The sequence below is a fragment of the Lissotriton helveticus genome, chromosome 4_1, assembly GCF_964261635.1.
Source record: "Lissotriton helveticus chromosome 4_1, aLisHel1.1, whole genome shotgun sequence".
Classification (NCBI taxonomy): Eukaryota; Metazoa; Chordata; class Amphibia; order Caudata; family Salamandridae; genus Lissotriton; species Lissotriton helveticus.
The window spans coordinates 1,517,830,746-1,517,848,406 of NC_136063.1; the positions used below are offsets into that span (position 1 = coordinate 1,517,830,746).

General features: G+C 40.9%; 1 protein-coding gene across 5 annotated transcripts in view; it reads right to left on the reverse strand.

Moving 5' to 3' along the window:
• The window catches only part of LOC144829208 (aromatic-L-amino-acid decarboxylase-like), an 833,710-nt gene that overhangs the window by 715,068 nt on the left and 100,981 nt on the right, over positions 1 to 17,661 (reverse strand). For 4 of the 5 annotated variants that reach the window (XM_078688114.1, XM_078688115.1, XM_078688113.1 and 1 more), the window contains exon 2: positions 6,350 to 6,577. In XM_078688114.1, the coding sequence (XP_078544240.1) occupies positions 6,350 to 6,553 (204 nt within the window). In that variant the 5' untranslated portion in view covers positions 6,554 to 6,577. Of the gene's footprint in view, positions 1 to 6,349; positions 6,578 to 17,470; positions 17,519 to 17,661 lie in introns of those variants that run through there. The other variant, XM_078688112.1, reaches the window with a different exon arrangement.

Sequence of the window (17,661 nt, forward strand, 5' to 3'; positions counted from 1 at the left end):
AATGCACACAGCAAGTCAGAAAATCAACTTGATCCTCAAACCACACACATCTTCACACATCGAGAAAAGAGAACTTTCTTCAGTCAACTTCACAGCCAATCCTATAACGGGTGGGGTAGCATGGGACAACACTGACTACGAAATCTATGGTCCGGTTGAAATCCTGAAATATCCACACCAAATTAAGATCTCGTTGAGTGACTTTGTAAAACCAAGCTCATTTGCTGATGATTGGGACTTTGAAAGTATAAACAATATGATGTCTGACTTAGTGATGTCTGCTAAATTTACCAAACATGATTATTTGCAGGGTTCTACAAATTATGATAGTATGTACTGTTATAACCACTATGGTAACCATTTTCTACATAGATCTGCACAACCTATAATCAATGGGAACATTGTGCAACACCTCCAAAAAGAAGCTCAAGAACCGTTTACGACAAATATTCATACTTTTCAGGTTTTAACATAAGTAATGCTGAAACATTTTATTTCAAATTGTCAAATAAGACAGGGACAAAGACCATGATAACAAACACGAAATTGATATATTCAGACTCATTCTTTGAACAAATGAATACTTTTGGTTTTTATTATTGGGACAAAAATGTTGAAGTAAAGAGTGTTTGGGGTACAAAAGAATGGCAAGTACAGGGTATAGAATCTTTGTTTAGAGCCTGCATGATCCCAGAACAAATTATATTTTTAAATGACACTGTTCAACAAACTACCTGTCTTGGCTTAGCCAAAATCAAAGACTTAAATAAACCGTCTATTCCAAAACTAACAAAGAACAGCAATAGCTCTACAGATGAAGAGATAGACGTAAATTATGTATTAAACGAAAACAGAACACATCCAGATTGGAAACAGTGGTTGATCTGGCCCACAGATACTAATAACTGTCAAGACAGATTCCTGAACAAAACACAGGGGTTCAAAATGACCAGGCCAGACCCTAGATATTCCCAAAGACAACACCCAGGAATAATAACCACCTACAGTGTGGGCAAATTATGCCTTCAGTGGCTACAAACTTCCACACTGGCAGAAATTAAGCAACACCGAACTTTACTTACTGATGGTGCTGACTTGCGTGATTTCATTATGGGACCGCGCAAACAGCGTCAGAAACGTTTCATAGCAGCCTCTGTATACGCAGCATACAACGAGGCCTGGAAGGTTACTCAAATTGAGACAGCAGAAAGTATACGGGAAATTGACCGCATTAATTTGGAAAAATCACTTTCTGTAGTGGACAATGGGTTAATGACTCTGTCCTCCAGAATTTTTTCTCTGGACAGCATTGTGTCTTCAGCAATCGACATATTATCGCAAGACTTACTGTTGTTACAACACGGTCAGTCCCAATTGCGTTCTATTGTACAGCTTGGCTGGACGTTACAAAATCTGCGTTCAGGCTATGTGCCTTGGCGTTTAATCAACACAACGTCACTATTCAATATCTTTAACCTTACTGATAAACAAATCAGTATGGCACAAAAGGGTGCTGATTATACAATCCTGAGCATTGAGAAACTCGAGAGATTACCAGTGACAATGTCAGAACGACCTGTCAGTGAATGGATAATACATGGGATAATTAATATTCCAATATCAACCTTCAGGTTTCAGTACTGCCAAAAATATATACAGGCTGGCATGTACGAAAAATTGGGAAAAGGGTACATTAAAACAACATGGAACTTGCCCTATTCACATGCATGTGTCAGTAATAAAGGACAGAAAGTGTTTCTCAGTGGCAATAATTGTGCGATGTCACTAAGCGGTACACTTCTGTGTAATGGAATTAGTTTGCATGGAGCCTGTGAAGGGAACTCAAATAACCTTTCATGTCACCAGCTAGGCACACCTGCAACAGAGATAGAACCATTCTTTCAAAGACTCTATAATGGGAGTTACGTTCTAATTGTGGACCGCAGATGCTGTAGTCTTATGCCCGGGACTCCTTATCTCGTAACTACGACTGCGAAGGTCAAGTGCTGTGGACGCTTATTGTTCCCCAGCTCCTTTCCAGACAGGGAGGCAAGGGCATGGCCCAACTTGAAAATTACTTCTATTCGAATAGATACTTTAAGCAGAATGAAAACAGTGCTTCTTCAGACGCCGACAAGGCTCACGTCATCAAAAGAAACGTATGATCTCCTAGTCGCAAGGACGACTGCAGAGATACATTCATTGTTATCAACTAATTCCCCCATACATTTCGCAGAAATCCTGAATGAAATCTTAAATATTTCTGATACCAGTGGAGTCTCAAAAGTATTTAAGACAGTATTTTCGATGGCATTAACACCATTCAAAGCCATACTGGGTATTTTTCCAGATTTCGTCCATTCGATTTTTGGCGGACTTCCCCTCATTTTGGGACTAATTGCAGGAATCCTATTCTTAGTCCTTATATTTCGTTATGGCAAACCATGTCACAGACAAAACACCTGCGAAATTGATATATTCAGACTCATTCTTTGAACAAATGAATACTTTTGGTTTTGATTATTGGGACAAAAATGTTGAAGTAAAGAGTGTTTGGGGTACAAAAGAATGGCAAGTACAGGGTATAGAATCTTTGTTTAGAGCCTGCATGATCCCAGAACAAATTATATTTTTAAATGACACTGTTCAACAAACTACCTGTCTTGGCTTAGCCAAAATCAAAGACTTAAATAAACCGTCTATTCCAAAACTAACAAAGAACAGCAATAGCTCTACAGATGAAGAGATAGACGTAAATTATGTATTAAACGAAAACAGAACACATCCAGATTGGAAACAGTGGTTGATCTGGCCCACAGATACTAATAACTGTCAAGACAGATTCCTGAACAAAACACAGGGGTTCAAAATGACCAGGCCAGACCCTAGATATTCCCAAAGACAACACCCAGGAATAATAACCACCTACAGTGTGGGCAAATTATGCCTTCAGTGGCTACAAACTTCCACACTGGCAGAAATTAAGCAACACCTAACTTTACTTACTGATGGTGCTGACTTGCGTGATTTCATTATGGGACCGCGCAAACAGCGTCAGAAACGTGGCCCAACTTGAAAATTACTTCTATTCGAATAGATACTTTAAGCAGAATGAAAACAGTGCTTCTTCAGACGCCGACAAGGCTCACGTCATCAAAAGAAACGTATGATCTCCTAGTCGCAAGGACGACTGCAGAGATACATTCATTGTTATCAACTAATTCCCCCATACATTTCGCAGAAATCCTGAATGAAATCTTAAATATTTCTGATACCAGTGGAGTCTCAAAAGTATTTAAGACAGTATTTTCGATGGCATTAACACCATTCAAAGCCATACTGGGTATTTTTCCAGATTTCGTCCATTCGATTTTTGGCGGACTTCCCCTCATTTGGGGACTAATTGCAGGAATCCTATTCTTAGTCCTTATATTTCGTTATGGCAAACCATGTCACAGACAAAACACCTGCGACAAGGGAAGAAACAATCCTAGCCATTGGATACCGGGACCGGATATCAAAAATCCTGGGACTATCCCGGCTTAGAGACCTGAACATGACTTGGTTTCTTTCATTTCGACCAATGTGGCAGCGATGTGTTTTACCTGTATTAAAGTGCCTGCTATGCGGAGAAGAATGCGTGTTAGACACCTGTCTGACGCTACAATCAGATGCGCCAATGGATGCAGAAACATTGTTGAGTCCAATAAAGGCTCATGCTTTGTGCTGCCCTCAAAGGCTACCAATCCTGATGACGGCATTCGTGGAAGCTTCACCACTACGATTAAGGGGTAGTGAAGTTCAAGATGAAAGCGGCATCGATCAGGTACGACCTTCTGTCAGCAATATTAATCAAAAAGTCAATGGAGACAATCATGCGCACGAATGCATGGTTACACCTATTTCCGAGTTAGTGGAACTCTCCCAGGAAGCTGTTGACAACTTTTTCGAGAGTTTAAATGATATGATGTTCTCACCAGAGCAGAAATAGAGACTTTTGAGCAAGCTCGTACACGGCGTTCCCTGAATTTGACCTTCAACTAGAAAAGCAAAATACCATGAACAATTTTCCCTCCAGTTCACGGACAGCAATTTTTTTTCAGCAGCCCCAAAATATTTTTCGAATTTTTCCGGACACTATCTTCTGCTTAAAGTAAGACCTATTCTTGGAGAACTAAAATTTCTAATTTTAGATTGCTTATAGACATTAGCTGCCCGCTGGTATGTTCATAATTATTTTATGCTGTGATGGAATGGTCTCGAACCTTTTTTCTGTATTAAGAGCCATTTCATGTGTAAATTCTCATATACAAATTAGTGATAATGTATAGATATGCGTGATTACTTTAGCATTATTCTACAGCTTGAGTGCATATATTACATATGACTGTTTTTTCCGTATATTTGATAAATTCAAAATGCATTTATGTATTTTGGGGTGGTAAGGTATACACGATACTCTACAGTATGTTTTACTATGCATAGATTAGTAAATATGTCCATAGTTAGCGTGGAGTGGGTGTGATGTATTCCTATAGGTTCTGTATCGATCCCCCTATTCCTGACCCTATTCTGGTTAACAAGTTAACTAGCAGCCATCCCATGGGGAAGAAAACCCCCATGATGCAGGAACCGTTATCTGATAAAGCCACACTACGGCACAGGAACGTGTTATCTGATTAGGTCATAACGCTTGCCATCTAATTAGACAAGCGATATTCCTCCAGCCCCTGATAAGGCATACGGAGTTCTCAAAACAAATCAAACCTATGATAGACCTGGGAAAAACCCTGCGGCCATTGTTTTGATTTCACCGAGAACTTCAGCAAAAGAATGTGCTAACTACCTGGTCGTATGACATCCTTATTGACGTATCTATGTCCATCCTTACGTCAATCTCGGCACCTTAAAGGTATAAATATTACCGATATTGCCCTATGCAAACACACGCGGTGGTGACGAGATCGGAGCAGCCAGACTTGCCGAAGCCCAGAGCAGAGCAGACCCCGCTGGCGCAGCCCCGCCTTCCTGACGCGCTGAGAACGAGACGCTGCTTTCTCCTGCCGAGAAATCCAGCTCCGGCGCTTCCGGGTAGCCCTCCCAGGCAGCCTGGAATATCGAGACCAGAGACGAGAGATACCATCCCTCATTCATCTTAGATTCCAGGTACAGAACTGAATAACCCCTCGCAGAGAATTCTTTAGTCAGTCACTTGGCAAAACAAACTTAACTTAAACTGTAACTTTCTATTCCCGCCCACGTATTAGGCTTAGGTCAGGTACACGGGGTAGGCGTAGTTAGAAACACCAGTTGAGTACGATTAGTCAAATGTATATGTGTATGTATTCATTTTATCCATTTTAAACCTTCATATGGCTTAGAAACCATATCAATGTTTTTACAGTATTATTTTATACTTCTGCTTTTAATGTATGCACTTTACTTAACCATAAGTATTGCAATAATATCGATCCATTTCTCTTGTACGAGAAAAGAGACTGATCAATAAATAACATCTTTTATTGAACACGCCCGTCTCTTCCTTTTCTCTACAATCTGATGAGACTAAGAATGCACGTACTGACTGAGTAAAATAAATTGCCTTTTGTTCACACGACTCTAGAGATACACTCTTGATTAGGGGAGAGCAAAGTTGTCATGTTCTATGGTTGTCAGAAACTAAATCCCTTCTTGTCTATCCAGGGAGGTTCAACTCCTCCTTGCCTATTCGAGAAAGTTTCTACTGAACTCTGAGCTAGCTGGCAAACCCAAAACTTTAAGTCTAATATCGACAGTAGTAGACCTAGTTAACGTCTGGTCTAGGCCTATACTATTGAAGGTATTATTCCAATGCGCAGAGCCTATTGGGATAATAGGAACTACACTACAATGTGTATGGTTGTTTAAAGAAAGTATGACTTGGGTACTTTATCGCTTGTGGCCCTATGGCCAATTCAAACTGTGCATTTTTCTGGCTAGGATTTCTCACCTCACCCTAGTTGACAATACCTGGACAACAGTAATTCTAGTAGGGGATTGTGGGGGAATTCTTCTGATCCTCATAGTTATTGTGAATCTGGTAATCTCTATAGGCCTAACAAATCCTGTTACTGACCCCATAGCGGTTACTGGGCCCCTGGAAATGAGGCCCTATGTGGAATAAAAAAAAACTGTGGTCCGCTGTATTATGCGTTTCTTGCCTTTCTATCCCACATAAAAGTCTGCTTGGATAAGCCACCTACTTTATCCTGTGGCACTTTCAATCTTGACATGAAAAACCTTCAATAGAGAAGAAAGCCTGAAGTAACCAACATCTTAATGTACATATTTTAAAAACGTGTCTACTTACTCCAGGCATAATAACCCTCTCAACATCTTTCATGACATCTTCGAATGTCTCTGGGTCCTCGGGGGCGGATGCAGGAATCATGGGTCTCAGATACCCTGGATTCACTCCAGGATACACCTGCCTCTTTTCAATCTCCTCCAGGTAATCCGCCATGTAATCCACCATTTCCTTTCCCCTCTTTCGGAACTCGGCTGAATCCATCATTTACGCAGTGAATAAGAGTAAACCCTGAAGAAGAACACAGATGATGTTAATCATCAATAGAGTGCAAACTAAAACATTTTACAGTACTCTCTCCTGATTTGTATATAACATGTTTAACCTTAATAGTGCACATTTAAACAAAATGACAGATCAATTCAGTGCTTAATTTGAGCAGGTTGTTGCAGTCATTTTTAAGCACTGGGACTTATTTTTATTATCAGATTTTGACCGAGCCCGAAAAAGAGAAAGGCAGAAAAGGAGGGGAGCGGGGAGCATAAAAGGAAAACAACAACCAAAAAGCAGTAATAAAGGGACAGCGAGTAAACATTAGTTTCATGTGCACATGGCACAGGTTCACGAATAGAGTTTTTTTCCTAAACCAATCCACCCTGTATTACCAGTGCGACGAGATCGCACAATACATGAGGGAGAAGTCTCAGACCATGCCTTAATACTATTAGAACTTGTCCTTGGACATATTTCCCTGTCTTCACACAACAATAGATGAATGTGAACAGATATAAGCTGCCAGCCGAGATAAAATGGTTGAGGGAATACTTACGTCCCATCATCTCAATCCCAAGCAGTGGCCCACAAGGCTTCAATGCAAGGTTTTCTGAGGATAGACTCCAAAACGGAGAGTAAGAAATTTCAGGAGGACCAAAAAAAGTTGCAGATGAAAATACACACCCTGAATGGGCAATATGATGATAGTCCCATATTGCAAATCTTCCGATGCTTAGAAAAGGCTACATTTGAATTAACCCCTTATTTTACCCATCAGGCAGAATATGCCTTGCTTTGCCTAAAGTGTACAGACATTACGAACATGGCGAATAAGCAGGCAGATTGCTGGCAACACTACTGGGCCAGAGGGAAGCCTACGAAGCTATTTCTGCCATTAGAATCCAGCAAGACTGCCTGGTGACCCATCCAGTTGTAATAGAGGACATATATGCTCAGTTCTAAGGGACTAGTATAGTCCTGAAAGCCCCAAGTGTACCCATGGTGAGATAAGGTTCCTGGAAAAAGTTCCACATACCCACTCTTTCCAATGACATTCAACGACTACTTGTGGGGGAAATAACAGACGAGGAAATGACTGAGCTGTTACGGACCTGCCATACAATATGTCCCCTGGAGAGGATGTTTGCACTATAGCAAAACATGATACTCATGGTGCCACTAATCTATAAAATCTTTAAGGAAGCAGAATAGGTGGGTGAACTGAGGGCAATCATCAATCTGATTTTGAAGCAGGGTAAAAACCAAGCATGCTGTGCATGTTGAAGCTCATACCATTTCACACAAACATAAAAAATCCTGGCCAAATGGCTAGCAAATAAGCTGAAAAAAGTAGTGCCAATCCCAATATATGAATCCTAAGTAAACTGCTCCTCCACACATCATATATGTATTTTCCACCATACTCTTGCTCGTGAAGAGGGCTATTAACAGTAAAATAATGCCATCATTATATGCTGAAAAAGTGTATGATAGGGTAGAATGGGGTACTAATTGCAAACACTCGAAAAAATGGGCTAAGACTTTATTGGCAAACTATGCTGGCTCTATAGAGAACCAACTGTCCAGTTAGATTGAGGAAGACACAAGTCAAACACATTTCAGATACGCCGGGAAATGAGACAAAGGTGCCCTCGCTTCTCTTTTTGCTGGCTCTAGAGCCACAGGCAGAGCAAATATGAAGCATGGAGACTGCAGTAGGAGAAATCAAAATAATGCTATACAGTGATGACATTCTCCTGACACTTAGTGACCCACATCGTGGGATTTCACGCCTCATGTCCTTCATTGATGAATTCTTGTTTTTTTCTGGTTTTAAGATTAGGGCAAAAATGAAGCCATGCCAATGTATGGCTGTCAATGTACGCGAGGGGTCAATGACTCTGGGTTAACTTGGAAAACATCCAAATTAAAATATATTGGCATCCTAATCAATTGGGCTCTGGAATACATGGTGGTACATAACATACAACCATTGTTGGATAAAGCTAACTCACATTTCCAACAATGGTGCTCCCTACAACTTGCAATCTTGTGTAGGGTGCAGGTGATTGCCCCGAGATTTAACTGTGTATTTGAGATGCTACGACTACCTATTTACACAGCAGTACTACATTTCATCAACTACCGCATAAAAATACTTCATTTGGGAAGGCAGGAAACCTATACTAAAGCTTTCAAAATCACATGCAGACACAGGGCTGGGGGGCTATGTTTACCAGCCATGAACACAAATTGTCTCAGTTGCAATGATGGATACAGAGAACAGCTTCTGTGGGTGCCCATAGAAAGATCCCGACCACAAGCACCACCAGATCTTGGCATCCTTTACTTGAAGAGTGATCCGTCAGTTGTGCTTTTATCACCCATGACAATAGCCATGAAAAAGACATAGAAGGATTCTCTTCTTGCACTCAGAGGCACCAGTGTAGTACAACAGTGACATCAGGAAAGGACATAAAGCTATACATTGGTTTCTGTGGGAGAACTGTGGGATAAAGTTGGTAGTTGACTTTCACAGTAATGAAGGACCCAAACATTTTTGGAATTTATGTGCGAAATTAGGATTACCACAGTCACAACAGTGGCAGTGCAGAATTTGCAGCACTACTTACATAGTGGGTTGGGCCCCTCATATACAAAACCGTTTACACTACCGATACATAATAGAGGGATGGGCTCGGGATTATATTCAGCACCCGCAACACTCTCTATGGAAAAGTGGTGGCAAAAACGCCTAAGCTTGAACTACACAGGAGAAAACTGGACAATCCAGGCTTAAATGCACATATTTAAAAATACTGCACAGTTGGTATTGGTCCACATAAAGACTACATCTGAACGACTGAACAACTGATTCCTGATGACTGCTGCTGGAAATGCCTGCTTAAAGAGTCCTTGAACTTAGAGGAGTCTGTCGAAGACCTGGAAAGGGACATCCAACGAGCCCATAGGAACCCATTTCGCCTAAAGCAGGGGAGATCTAAACCGAGAAAGATCTTAGTCAACTTCTTAACTTATTCTATCAAAGAGAAGATCCTGAGTTTAGCGCTTAAATCCACGGCCATAAAAGCCTCAGATTTCTCCTATGTTATTAGGTCTGACTTGTCAAAAACAACCCTTGACAGACAATGGGAATTAGGACAGAAAATGGAGAAGTTCAGGGCACTAGGCGCCACCGTCCAGATGAGGTTCCCAGCCTTCCTTAGGGTTATGTATAATAATAAAATGCACAACATCCATTCCCCTTCGGAGGCAGACGATTTATTGGCTTCCATTAGTGACCACCAACAGGGAGCTGTGTAGTCGTTGGTACCCTATAGAGTAGTAGTTCTGTAGACAAGGGGGTTTAAGAAGAGTTAAAAGATAAGGATACCCTAGCTCTCTAAACCACTTTATATCATTCTACTTTGCCCTCCTTATACGGGATAACCCCGCTACTAACTTTATCTGATAGTTTACCACGGCAGAGATTCACTTAAGGACATGGGGGAAGGAAAAGGGGAAAAGGGGAAAGGAAAAAAAAAAGAGATGTTTATAGGGAAAAAGGAAGATTTCACGGAAGGTGTTTCAAATAAAGAAAGAAAATAAAAAGGGGAGAAAGGGGAGAAAGGGGAGGAAGAGATCAAAGAAAAGAGGAAGGGAATAGAAAGAAGGAAAAAAAAAAAGGAAAGGAAAAACAAATATAAAAAGAAAGAAAGAAAAAAGAAGGAAAGGAAGGAAAAAAAAAAATAGATAAATTAAAATAAAATATATATATATAAATAAAAATAAAAAATATATAAGTAAATAAATAAATAAATAAATAAACACATATGGAGAAATTAAAGGAAACCCCTAAGATCCCTGCTTGCCTTGAAGGCTAAAACCCTCAGTAACTGTTTCTTTTCATGAAGTATTCTCCCTTAGGGGCATCGATTAAGGGTATCGATTATGGTTAAGCCGGTCCATATGTCAAACAAACATCCGCAATTGGCTGGGTGGGAGGGAACTCCTCAGAGAGACAATTCTGGCATCAACGGCCAGATTAAGTAAGGGGGGGTTTTCCAGGGAGGGGTGGGGGGGGGAAGGGCCATAACTGTAAAATATCCTCATTTGACAGACACTATTCAACACTTATACACCTTACTTGGCACACCTCAGGTTTGCTTAATCTGCCTCGGGAGCTGCTTCTTATATTTAACCCTAAAGAGTCGGAGTAAAATTATTATATGATGGGAATAACATTTCTGTCCTGGAATGTCAATGGCCTGCGTGTTAAGAGTAGGAGGTACAGAATATTACAATACTTGAGAGACTCTCCTGCGCAGGTCATTGTCATACAGGAAACACATCTTCTCCAACAAGAAGTGAAAGACATGTTGAGGAAAACGAGATGGGTAGATTGTTTTATTTGTACCAACCACAACGCGAATATCCGGGGCATCCTTATTATCTTTAAAAAGCAAGTTAGAGCACAGATTCTTAATTATGAAGAAGATTTTAGCGGTAGGTGGCTTTATGTCAACGTAAGTCTGGAGGGCAAACCCTACAATCTGGTCGGTTATTATGGTCCCAATCAGGATGACCCTTCATATTTGAACAAAGTTCAAAGCAAGCTCTTAACAACTCAAGGTCCAATAATTTGGATGGGAGATTTTAATTTAGTACTCAATCCAAAACTGGATAAATCCCCCAACTCAAGGGCATTAACCTATAACAACTCCAGGCGGGTATTGGGGGTCGTCATGTCAACGCTCGGATTGGCGGATCCATGGAGAGAGAGAGCAGGCGATGTACTCGGTGTATCATATCATAATCATAAATATAATCATAAATCGAGAATCGATTATGCTCTTTTCAGTTATTCACTAAGAGATCCCCTAAAGGATTTAATATATATACCCTCACACTTATCAGATCATGCTGCTATTTCTTTTTCCATTCAATTGGCTCAGCAACCCCCGCATACATCATGGTCATTTGACGGTACGATTCTTCTAGAGGTTGAAGAAACTGATCTTCTCATCCAAGAAACAAAAATGTTTATGGACACCAACATAAATTCAACCCAGCTAAGTATAGTATGGGAGGCATATAAGGCTTATTTGCGAGGTCATATAACCAACAGGGCCTCATATCGAGGGAAAATATATAGGGCAAAGATCGCTAATATCGAAAGGGAAATTGCACTGCTTGATCAACGTACTGGCTCCAGATGTGGGACCAACAAAGAGCAGGAGCAACGTAAAGTTTTAAAAGAGGAGCTAGATAGTATTCTTCAAGAGAGGGTTGCACGGAGATGGGAAGTGAGTAAGCTCTCCAACTTTGAGTATGGGGAATCCGCGGGTAGGGTCCTAGCCTGGAAAATTAAATCAGACCAGGCTAAAAAATACATAAAGCTCATCAGAGTAGATGGGGAGACCCACGAAAGATCCTCTATTAGCGACATTGGGGAAGCATTTCTGGAGTATTTTCAGCAAATATACAAGGAGGAGATCCCGGACGACCGACATTAAAGATTAGATGGTTGGAAAAGACCGCTCTCCCCACCCTTTCTTTAGTACAAAGGGATCGTCTTGATAGGCCTATCTCAGAGGATGAAGTGAATGAAACTATTAAAAAAGTGAAGCGGGGTAAGGCAGCGGGCCCTGATGGACTTCCCGGTGAATTATATCGAGTATTGGCACCTGAAATTGTCTCTGTGCTTACAAGACTTTTTAACGACATTTTAGTCAATGGTGTGACTCCACCGAAATCATGGGGGGAGGCAACAATTGTCTTGATCCCGAAACCCGGGAAAGATCCAGCTAAATGTGGCTCTTATAGGCCAATCTCGCTTTTAAATAGCGATTATAAGCTCTTTGCGGCCGTGTTGGCGAATAGGCTGGGACGTGAGGTTGGCTCAATAATTCACACCAACCAGAAGGGCTTTATAAAAGGTAGACAGCTCTCTGACCTTACCTATGATCTAATAGGGGCGGTGGACATAGCCTCAAAATTTTCACTTCCTTTGGCCATTATGACCCTCGATGCTACAAAAGCTTTTGATCGAGTAAACTGGGCATACTTAGCTGAGGTCATGAAAAAATTTGCATTTGGACCTAACTTTCAGAGATCAATAGGCCTCTTATATGCTAATCCCAGTGCAAGCATTATGGTCAATGGTTCATGTACACAGCCCTTTCTGATTACTAGGGGAACAAGACAGGGGTGTCCCCTGTCCCCTTTACTTTTTAACATATATATCGAGCCACTTTCACAATCCTTTAGGGATGACCCAAAAATTTCCTCATTTGAATTTGGTGGATGGGAAAGGAAGGTAGGGCTTTACGCTGATGATATTGTAATTTTCACCAGCGACCCAGTAAATGCTTTTCCAATTGTGGTGGAAAAGGCTAAGGAATTCGGAAACTTATCGGGCTATGATATCAATGCTGAGAAGACCGAGCTAATGACTTGGAACATTGCTAATCCGGGCGTTGGGGTGGCATCCTCAATCCGCTACCTCGGACTTAAAATTACGCAAGACATAGACACTTTAGCAAAAGTTAATTTAGACTTGGTGTCCAGAGAATGTAGGGCCCTATTCAGATCTTGGGCTGGCCTTCAACTCTCAATTTTTTGGAAAACTAACATCATAAAAATGTCCATCCTTCCGAAACTGACTTTCATTTTTAACACTATTCCCTTTGCTTTTGACTCCAAGCAACTTCTTAAATGTCAGCAAGACATAAATTCTTTTATTTGGGGCAATAAAGCTACGAGATTGGCCTGGAAAAAATTAAGAAGGCGGAGGGAAAAAGGTGGATTGGCCCTTCCAGACTTGCAGTATTACTCTTGGGCATTCCAGCTTTCCCACTCAAGAATGCTTTTGAAAACACCAGATCTTTCTTCAAATGGGAGATTATTCAAGGCAATGCTGGTAGGGTCAAACCTCCCGCTAGATGGGTTCCTATTTAAGTTTGGAGATCGAAAAAATTTCAAAAAGGTGAGGTTGAAGATTTTGTTAACACAATTGAAATCATGGGTACTAATTAAACGCAGGGTGGGGCTGGCATACTACTCTAACTATGCACAGATATGGGACTCTCCTGGGCTTCCACCGTGTTTGCAAGATTCTCTTGCAACTCCCCTAATAACAGCAGGGCTTTTAAGATGGGGCGAATTGACATCTGGAGGCACCTTGATAGAGTGGGAGGAGCTCAGGGAGAAGGTAGGGCCGACCCTGTCAAGATTTAAATATATACAAATTAGGAGCTGGGCTAGAGAATCAATTAGGAAAGATCCTAACATCGGGAGACTTAGCCACCTAGAACAAAATTTAGTTGAAAAGCAGACAGGAGGCATGGAGGTGGCCCTTTGGTATTGGTCCATAGTGGAAGAGATAGATGGGGATTTCAATCTCCCAATGGAACTATGGGGTAGAGAAACAGTGGCATTAGATGAAGATCTGTGGATACAATACTTTTCCCTTTTGTATAAACTAGTTAATCCGGCCTGGCTTAGACGAAACCATTTGTTTACCCTACACCGGGCATACCTTTCCCCTCTACGTTTATCTAAATATCAAGAAGGAAAATGCTGTAACAAATGCCAACTGCTAGCAGCCTCTGATATACATATGTTTTGGGAATGTCCCCATATATCCGTTTTTTGGAAAGAAATCAAAACCACTTTAGACTCAATTACTAACATTAATATTCCCTTAACTTTATCACTTGTCATCTTTGGGTATGACCGGACTATTACAGGGGTAGCGCGGTCCTTTCTATTCTACGCTATCTTATTGGCAAGACGGCAGATATGTATGCACTGGGTAGATACCACCCCCCCCCCCCACTCACTCTGCCTGGCTAACCTCACTTTATGTAACATCCAAGGTTGACTTGACAAGATCTTGTAGAGCCCAGAACCTCACATTTTGGAAGCTTTTGACAGATTGGAAGTGATGCCTCCTTCATCCTCTTGGGGTATTTTTTTTTTTTTCCCCATAGATCCGATGATTAAGCCCACTTACTCCATGGCTCAGTTTTGTGGTCTGCCCCGATTCCAATATATACATACTGGCCTGTCAGGCAATTAGTTGCTTGGAGAAACGTTAACAAGATGCATTGAATTCCATACCAACTCGTAATAACATCTGCCTAGTTGTGTTGCGGCTCAATTCATAGGGCCTGCTCCCATTGGCAGGGAGGTGGTCTGGTTTTTCGCTTTGTATCTAAGAACGTGTGTCGGGCAGATGAGGATTACAAAAAAAAAAAAAAAAAGTAATGAAGGACCCAAACATTTTTGGAATTTATGTGCGGAATTAGGATTACCACAGTCACAACAGTGGCAGTGCAGAATTTGCAGCACTACTTACATAGTGGGTTGGGCCCCTCATATACAAAACCGTTTACACTACCGATACATAATAGAGGGATGGGCTCGGGATTATATTCAGCACCCGCAACACTCTCTATGGAAAAGTGGTGGCAAAAACGCCTAAGCTTGAACTACACAGGAGAAAACTGGACAATCCAGGCTTAAATGCACATATTTAAAAATACTGCACAGTTGGTATTGGTCCACATAAAGACTACATCTGAACGACTGAACAACTGATTCCTGATGACTGCTGCTGGAAATGTAATTCTCAAGAATGTAACATTGCACGCGTTTTATGGTGCTGCTCACGACTTCAGACTTACTGGGCACCAGTTTAGCATACACTACTAGTATCTGCCCTTTGTAGAGTCAACCAAAAAGGCGTCATTGCATGATAAATCAGTCACTGACAAAGCTACCGCACAATGATGCAATTGGGGGCCAAAGCCTAAATGGTGGTAAAAATTTGTATTTTACACTGGTGCACCTCACACACTTTTCGAATGATCCAGTGAACTCTTCGGACTGGCCACATAAGAGAAACGCATTAGACGCCAAGACCCTCTACCATCTACGAGCCGAACAGTGTTTCCATGGGAATAGCTCCAACCCCAACCTTTAACTACATGTATTTGCATGGCAATAAAAACGGGCGAGATCAAGGTCTAGTGACTGCTGCATGTGAAAATGTATGTATGAATATGAAAGAATATTTATAAATATATATATATATCCCTTGCTGCATGCTCTTCATTCTACTTTAACCATCCTTAGCTTACCTCCCAACCTTCCCACCCTAACCACCCCTCCCCCCCCACCCTCCCCAGAGACGAACCCATGTTATGTCACGGAATATGTATAAAATGTAATTATAGGACAAGATAGCAAGGAATAACTGTAGTGGTAGTAACAGAATTACATCAATGTTATGGGTTGCTAGACGTTACTTTTATACAGTGGTCTAATGGGCAAGTGGACTGAGAGACCACATTTGTGCGCCCCATAACTGTAATTGACATACTCAATAGCCGGACGCTTGCTCTTTTGTATAATTAATATGTTGTTTGGAAATTAAAAAAACAATACAGAAATTAATCAAAACGTATATTTTACTAAATAAACTGAGAATGTGCATGACATTAATAGGGTCCAAGTTTAGTACTACAACAGTGAGTTTAAATGTTGTCCAGCATAGCTTCCTTCCAAAATGTATATGCTTGGAGAAACTTTTGATTATAAGGTCAATCCCAAAAGACTGTTTTTATCAAAAGTGAAAAAATATAGGACTCTGATTTCGATCTGACTCTAAGGAGCCATCTTTCCAGATGGTTTTCTGCTCTATTCATCTTCTGAACAACCAAAACCAAAAGCCCATACTGCTATCTATTTGTGACTAAGTCCTGTAAGAAAAATGAGCGGGTATACCGTCAAACCATTTTCGAGCTTATTAATTGCTTTTTTATTTGATTAATTTCAGGGAGAATTTTTTTTCAATTCCATTAGAACAAATGACTAATACAAATTTGTATCTCTATACAACATACATATATACAATTTAAATGGGACACACTGAATATACACGCCATGCACCATCTGAATCTACAATTTTACAAAAAGAGAAAATTACAAAAGAACCTTACATTCACACACACAAACATACCAAACCCAATTGCACTCAATGAAACATATAATTACATTCTATATACATTTCTTTTCTTATTTATCTAACACATTTGATTGTTTTCAATAACATCAATTTAGCTCTTTCAGAACCAGTTGTTATTGGCAATTTGTTTGGTATTCCACGGTCTACGCGTTTCGAACCTTATAACTACAGGTTCTCTTCAGGACCAACCTGATGAAAAAACCAATAAAAGGATATCGTCACAACCTTATTCCTAAGTGTCCAATTAAACCTCACAACTCTCCCACCTTTTGTCTGCCTCCTTACCTTTCACGTGAGTGTGCCTTGCATCAAATGTATTCGTTTAATGACCTGTTCATTTGTGCACTTCAAAGAAAAAAATGAATACAAATAAATATGAAACTAAATGAATCCAAACCCATTGTCGTTTCTCTGACTGTTCAGGTTGTACTCGCACTTAGATTTACGATGTGTGTGGCATATTAAGCTGGTGGTCTTTTTCGTATGTGGCCAGCCCATGTAATGTTTCTTTTGGTGTCCTAAAAGAACGGGGGGGGGGGGGGGGGTGTTGTATTATTATGGACCGCCTTTCTAAAGATTTATAATCACAGCACTCCGTTAGCAAAAGAGTCTGTCTAACCTCCCACTGTATTTGTTCAATCCGCGTGGGGGTCAGGCTTAGCGTGTTTTCGGTCCGCCGTAAGCTGAAACGAAAATGGGGGTCCGTCCCAAGCTGGCTTGAACGCGTGGTTATTGGCTACAATTGCACGAGCATGTAAAAGGGGGCGAATGGTGCAATGTTCTGGTTGAATTCTAATCACATTTGATTGTCCGTACTAAAATTAGGATGACCCTCCACCAGTCAAAGCAGTAGTGTCCGGGCGTTCGCGTCCACTTACCCTTTCGTCAGAGTCCTGGAGTCTGAATCACCTTCTTCTTTACTCCGGAACACCTCGTCTCGGTTACGGAGCACTTCCTTGTTTATGGGTGCGGCGTGATGCATTCTTCTGCCCGAGGGTTATGGCAAATGTAGTTGAAAATTTGTTCTCTGTTTTTTGTTTATTTACTATAGCGATTCGGCTTGTTTGCT